General features: G+C 36.7%; 1 protein-coding gene across 1 annotated transcript; it reads right to left on the bottom strand.

Annotated features, from left to right (window-relative positions):
• Positions 1-3439: 3439 nt before the first annotated feature.
• On the bottom strand, positions 3440-5320 carry LOC114296032 (uncharacterized). Its single transcript, XM_082915441.1, has 5 exons — positions 5252-5320; positions 5062-5145; positions 4631-4990; positions 4029-4471; positions 3440-3641 (listed from the first exon to the last, which is right to left on the bottom strand). Exons 1-5 carry the CDS (start codon positions 5318-5320, stop codon positions 3440-3442), a joined length of 1158 nt encoding a protein of 385 aa, XP_082771567.1.
• Positions 5321-6973: the final 1653 nt, after the last annotated feature.

Genomic DNA, 6973 nt, shown 5'->3' on the forward strand with positions numbered 1-6973 from the left:
TCAAGATTATATAATGTTGCTATACAATCAACATGTGAATAGATGTTATTCTTGTTATAGGGGAATAGGTGTCAAAGTAGTCAAGACCTTCCTTTTGTCTATACCTTTTGATTATAAGGCAAGCTTTGTATTAATCAATTTACCCATCCGCTTTTATTTTTCTTTTGAAAATCCACTTGTATCTAAATGGTTTGCACCCTGGAGGAAGATCAACTAATTCCCAAGTATGGTTTTGTAGAATGGACTCAACTTCGCCATTTATAGCCTATTTCCATAATTGTGCTTCAGGACTTGACATTGCTTCTTTAAAGCTTTGAGGGTCATTTTCTAACAGAAAAGTTAGAAAATCTGTGTCACGACCCAAACCCGCCCCTATGGGTTTAGCATCGTAACCGGCCAGTAATCCGTGATTACCGAAGGCCTGCTTGACAGTAATAACAATAATACAGAGCAAGGGGCTGGCAGAAGCCAAACAGTAATAAAAGATGTCCAATGATCTGTGAAAATCTGAATGCAAAAAGACTTTTATGAACAAGCCATATTCATAACCAAAACATATATACATACATCATATACACAAACATCCAGGTTAGGGACCAAATCCCTTCACCATAACTGTACAGTCAAGTCTTATTCAGTCAATACAAAACAGAGACAAAAAGGTGAATCTGAAACACTCCAAAACAGCCTTAGCTTGGACGGACTCGGAACCTCGAAGTGAGGCGCGATGGTTGGCTTGACAAAACAAAAACTTAGCTTGGCGCTCCTAGCTTCGGTCTGATGCCTGGACACCTACATATAAATATAAACAGTGAGCTAAAGCCCAGTGAATAACATATGCGTAAAGGGGTTGAGAATAAATGTCCTTTCATTAATTAAAGCAGTCATTTGCATCAGTAAATCAGTTATTCAATCAGTGGCTCATATTTCATGCCATATCAGTCATTTAGAAATCATAACAGTCATACGTGGTACATCCAATAGCAAAACAGTACAGTAGGTCTTAATAGACCGAACAGTCAGTTGATGGACATCAAAACAATAAACAGTAGTAGTTCCAAACATTGGAACTGACAGAGATCTCAGTAACAGTAGCAGTAACAGTACAGTAACAGTAAGTTGCTATGGATGCCACGAGTACAGTTTACAAATAGGACAAATATTCATTCAGTAAGTAATGTCATTTCAGAAAGCGGTACAGTCAATCGTTCATAAATAATTATAATTGAACGTATCTTTACAGCATTGTTACTCACAGAGCATTGGGCTAAAGACAGGCTAGTCAGCGTTCTCGGGTGCCAACCCTACACAGTTGCAGAACGAACACATACTAAATTACACACTTGGGATTAATAACTTAGCCCTTTAACTTGACTCGGTGTGGTTCTATAACATTATCCTCATTAAGATGCCTTAAACTTGGCCTAAGAATGTCTAGGATGGAATGAGGATGCAAAAATGTACTTTAAAACACTTTTCAAAATTTGCTGAAAATAGGGGTCTCGCTCGAGCGTGGCTTTCTACGCTCGAGCGAGCTTACCAAAACAGAGGGGTCGCTCGAGCGTATACTCCCTCGCTCGAGCGGTCTGTAAAAATGCAAAAGTACTGGTTGTTGAAATTCTCTGCTCGATGCTCGCTCGAGCGTGAGACACAGTTCTTCGCTCGAGCGTAGGTATTGCAGCTCGAGCGTGCGTCTACACATGCAAAGAACCTGAGAGCTTGCAATCTACGCTCAAGCCAGCATTTCATCGCTCGAGCGGAGCCCTAAACACAAAGGTGGTTGCTCAAGCGTGGAATCCTTCGCTCGAGCGTGGAAGCCAAAATCTGGAACAAAATCTGGGTTTTCCTAATTTGCTTCTAAAGCTCAAACCAAGAATTAAACTTATCAAAACTCACCCTCTTGGGCCAATTTTCTGGAAAACACTTGAAAACTCATACTACAACATGTTTTGAAGATCAATTTTGTAAAATCAAGCCCAAAGGTAAGACAATTGAACACAATTTCAAAGAAACTCGAAGAACAATGCAAGAACATAACATGCATGAGTTCTTGTGGATTCCAATGCTCCAAAGCATGGTCAAATGCAAGATTGAACTCTAAAACATGGTGAATTCATGGACTACAACCAAAATATGGACATGCATGTGGAAATTCTCATGTAAATGATCTCAAAACTCAATGATATGGATATGCATGCACACATTGCTCCTCAATTCAACCCTTTAGGCTATAACTTGACTCTAATCTGCAATATTTCCATGAACCATGCAAGAAACAACTCAAATTCATGTTCAGGAGGGTAAGTTTCCTACCTTAGGTCTTGAATTCCAAGTGTAGGAGCCTAATTTTGCAAATCTTCTTCAATTCTTCTAAGATTAAGCAAAACTCTTGTGAATTCAATTTCTTTCCTCTTACTCTCCTCTTATCCACGGTTTACTCAAGAAGATGGATGAAGAAATGATGTAAAAACAAGCTCGAAACAATGACTCTAAAGGTGGCCCACTCAATAGCACAAGTGTAATTACCTAGGTTCAATTAGTTTAACATTATTTAATCTAATTTAATCATTCCAAATTAAATTTTAATTAAACCTGCCATAAAATCCTATAAATCCTAATTAGCATATAACATTAGTCAATTACTGAGTCGGTCGCCGACAAGGCTTGCAATTTGCAATTCGAAATTAAAACACGAACAGATCATTCAGTAATCAAACAGATAGGAATGCATTTAAAACAATACACTCATACAAACAGATTAGGAATTCATTCTAATCAATTATTTATCACGCTCGATCACCGTTTAACACTAATCAGAAGTGGGGGTTGTCACAATCTGGACCAAAAGACTTAGATGTCCTTAGTCTTTTTCCACGTCTAGGCTCATTTTCTTGTTAGTCTTTGCCACTTTCCATGGTGTCAGTAAAAGTTCGTTTATTCCAACTTGGCTCTTCTAATTTAGATGACTCGGCTTGTTCAGCCATTTTCTCTGTATCTACATGAATTTGATTTTCTTCATCCTTTTTCTAAGGAAAGATATGTTCGAAAAATGATGCATTTCTTGACTCGATAATAGGATTTGTGTGTATATCGGAAATACTTGATTTAACAACCAAAAATCGATATGCATTACTGTTATTGGCATAGCCAATGAATACACAATCACCTATTCTTGGTCCAATTTTAGTCTTTTTAGGACTAGCGACTGCCACCTTTGCCAAGCAGCCCCATACTTTTAAGTAATTATAAAAAGGTCGAAGACCTTTCTATAACTCATAAGGTGTTTGGTTAATTTTCTTGTGGGGTATCCTTATTAGGATATAATTTATTGATAAAATAGCCTCTCTCTCCGTAAGTTCTTAGGTAAACTCGAACTTATCAACATGGCATTCATCATCTCTTTAAGAGTGCAATTTTTCCTTTCAACCACTCTGTTTGATTAAGGGGAATATGGTGCAGTGGTTTGGTGAATAACACCAAGTTCTGAGCAAAACTCATCAAATAATGCATCATATTCATCGCCTCTATCACTTTTTACAACCTTAATCTTTTTTCCAAGTTGATTTTCAACTTCTACCTTATATTGCTTAAATGCTTCTAAGGCCTCATCTTTACTTCGCAATAAGTATACATAGGAATATCTAGTGCAATCATCAATAAAAGTTATATAGTACTTTTTACCACCTCTAGTTTGCACAAATTTTAAATCACCAATGTCGGTGTGAATTAAAGCTAGTGGTTCAGTACTTCTTTCAATTTTATTAAATGATACTCTAGTCATTTTAGCTTTAACACATACTTCACATTTATGATTAAGATCAAGATTAAATTTAGATAAACATTCTAGATTAACAAGTCTATGGAAAAAGCCATAATTTATATGTTCTAATCTACCATGCCATAAATGAGAAGAATCAACAATATAAACAAAAGATGTGTTTTTATTATTAGAAACAATAGTTGGTACAATCATTAACACATTGAGCTTAAAAAGCCCATTAGTCATATACTACCCACGACCTACATACATTCCAGCCTTAGCAAGAACAACTTTTTCATATTCAAATACTAGTCTAAACCCGTTCTTAATCAACAATGACTCAGAAATTAAATTTTTACAAATTTCCGGAACATAGAGTACATTGTTGAGAGTTCCTTCCTTACCCGAGGTCATCTTTAGTACTATCTTCCATTGTCCTTCTACAGTTGATGTGCAGGAGTTTCCCATGAACAATTGGTCGCCATTCTCCACCACTTTGTAGGTTGTGAACATTTGCTTATCGGCACAAATGTGGCGGGTTGCCCCAGTATCCACCCACCATTCTTTAGGGTTGCCCACCAAGTTAGCCTCAGAGACTACTACAGAAAGTTTGATGCCTGCCAATCCCTTAGAAAGATTATATCCCTTAGTTATGTTGGCTTGTGTCAGTTTCTTGCTAGAACTTGCTTCATATTTGCGGTTTCGACAATCCTTTGCTCAATGTCCATCACCACGACACACATAGCACTTGCTTTTGAATCTTTTGTTGTTCTTACCTTTGAAGCCTTGCTTGGACCCTTTGCCATCATGCTTTCTCTTTTTGTTGTTGAACCTCGAACTTTGTCCTTGTTCCACAACATTTGCCTAAACCTGAATGACTTGGTTCCCAGACTTCTTCTCAGATTTTCGGTTCTCCTCTTCAATCCTCAGTCGCATGATAAATTCTTCCAACTTCTTTTCCTTGCATTTGTGTTGAAGGTAAATTTTGAAGTCTTTCCATGCTGGCGAAAGTTTTTCAATAATAGCAGCAACTTGAAATGATTCACTCAGAATCATTCCTTCGGAAATGATGTCATGTATGATCAACTGATTATCTTGGACTTGGCCAACCACCATTTTGGAATCTAACATTTTAAAATCCAAAAAACGTTCGATAACAAATTTCTTTGCATCGGTATCTTCAGTTTTGTACTTTAATTCAAGAGATTTCCAAAGTTCTTTGGTCGTTTTCTTTACATAATATACATTGTATAAAGAATTATCAAGTCCATTTAGTATGTAATTTCCACACAGAAAGTCACCTTGCTTCCAGGCATTTTTGCAGCAACAAGTTGACGATCAGTGTCCTCCTCCTTTGTCTGTTTTGGAGCCTCCACACTGATGTACTAGGCCAAATGCAAAGTTGTAAGATAGCATAGCATTTTTTGCTGCCATCTCTTAAACTCTGTTCCATTGAATTTTTTTCGATTTCTCTCCATGGTTTATTGGCACCATAGGAGTCATTGACAGTGGTACCGAGAATGATGGAGTCATGGTTGAACTAGTCTCAACACTATCCATTGCCTTTTTTTTTCTTCTGAAAATCACAATTTCATAAATAAAATAAATACACACAAAGCAAAACAAAAATAATAACGATCTTCAGCTGTAGGATAAAGATCTATTTAAACTAAACAGCAAACTATGTGTATTTAATAAAACACGATTGGAAAAAAAAAATCCTAAAACTAAATTCCATAATGTAAATTTTAATTCCTAAAACTCAAAAAAGAAATTTCTTGTTCAACTATAAAACCAGAATCAGAACACACACTGAAATAATACATAATTAATTTACTTACAAATTGCAGTATTGAAATGCAAAAATGAAAGATAGCCGATGCGTGTGTTGGACACACTTCCCTTAAGATTGTTACATCCTTGCTATGGTGCTCGAGAACAGATGACGCCGACCTCCCGGGATACGACTATATCCTAGAATTGCAGCACTACAATCTGGGTCTGGCAAACAGACTGAGTTGTATCTCTCTCTTTTACAGAAAATATAAGAACAATATGCAGAAGAGCAATACAGAAGAAAAATGAAGAAAACGAATCAAAGAATTGGTTGGAGAAGGTCTGTATTTATAGGCAATTAGGTGACTGTTCAAATAGGTTTGGAAGCCCTCAGAACAGGTGCGAATCTGAAAAAAAATTTGCCAGAGTAAAGAGAGGTGACCGGAGAAGGAAAAGATGCCACTGTTCAAGTTTGAATTTGAAATTTGGCACAAGTGTTTAAATTTTTCCCATTAGGAATTCAAATTTTCCCACAAGAATTGTGGAAATAAAAAAAAGAAATAAAAGATTTGTCCAAAAATCCCGACCAGACCGATAGACGGTGGCAGCGCGCGTGTGGTGGTGTTGAGTCAAGCCCACTTTGTCCATAACTCCCCTCCTTACAAAACTTAGGGTGCCCCTTGGGGCCTAACCCAAGTGTGTCCACTTAGAGCTGATATACTCACACTAGCTCTATTAAAGTTTCAATGTGGGACAACCAATTTAAGGAAACCCACATTTGACTCTTTAATTTATGATTTCACAATCTGAAACGATGTTAACTTTCCACTCACTCATAAATGGTTTTGATGAACCATATTCATTGTGTGACTTGTCACGTGGTAAGGAATACATCAGCTTTTTGGACCTACCCTAAAATATATGTGGCTCCACTCAAATTTGGGCTTAAAGGTAGTCCAAAAAAACTTATGAAAACCATAATTTCCAATAGTGGTTTTAGTTCTACTTTTGCTTGAGGGTTCATTGGAATATTAGTTACATAGAGACCGTGAAAAAAGAAATATTACAGATGTTTATGGCATGAGTAAATGGCATTTTATCCTTTGAATTATTTCTCAAAAAATAATTTGACGCTTGTCCTTTTAATTATATCAATTTACACTTAAACTATTTCCATTGAGATCAATATGACCCTTTGTTGTCATTTATAGTCTATAATCAAACATAATCCCTTCATATTACCCCCAAACTACCCCTTAAAATTTAATTAGACCCCTATAGAAGGTTTTTTTTTTTTTTTGGGGGGGGGGGGGTGGGGGGTTGGGTAAACCCTATAGAAGGATTGTTGGGGGAGTAAAATGAAGATTTCGTCTAATCGTATTCTGCAGGTAACATCATGGGTTAAATTAATGGAAATCAGAATAGTGCAGGTATAAA

The sequence above is a fragment of the Camellia sinensis genome, chromosome 1 (genome assembly GCF_055761805.1).
Source record: "Camellia sinensis isolate YWXY chromosome 1, ASM5576180v1, whole genome shotgun sequence".
NCBI lineage: Eukaryota > Viridiplantae > Streptophyta > Magnoliopsida > Ericales > Theaceae > Camellia > Camellia sinensis.

Excerpts from the sequence above, each read along its gene's own strand:
- LOC114296032 (XM_082915441.1), bottom strand. The coding sequence starts at position 5,320 with ATGGATAGTGTTGAGACTAGTTCAACCATGACTCCATCATTCTCGGTA. Across the intron at positions 5,146-5,251 it reads CACTGTCAATGACTCCTATG|TACATCAGTGTGGAGGCTCC; the intron begins GTGCCAATAAAC and ends CATTTGGCCTAG. Across the intron at positions 4,991-5,061 it reads CAAAAATGCCTGGAAGCAAG|AAAACGACCAAAGAACTTTG; the intron begins GTGACTTTCTGT and ends TATTATGTAAAG.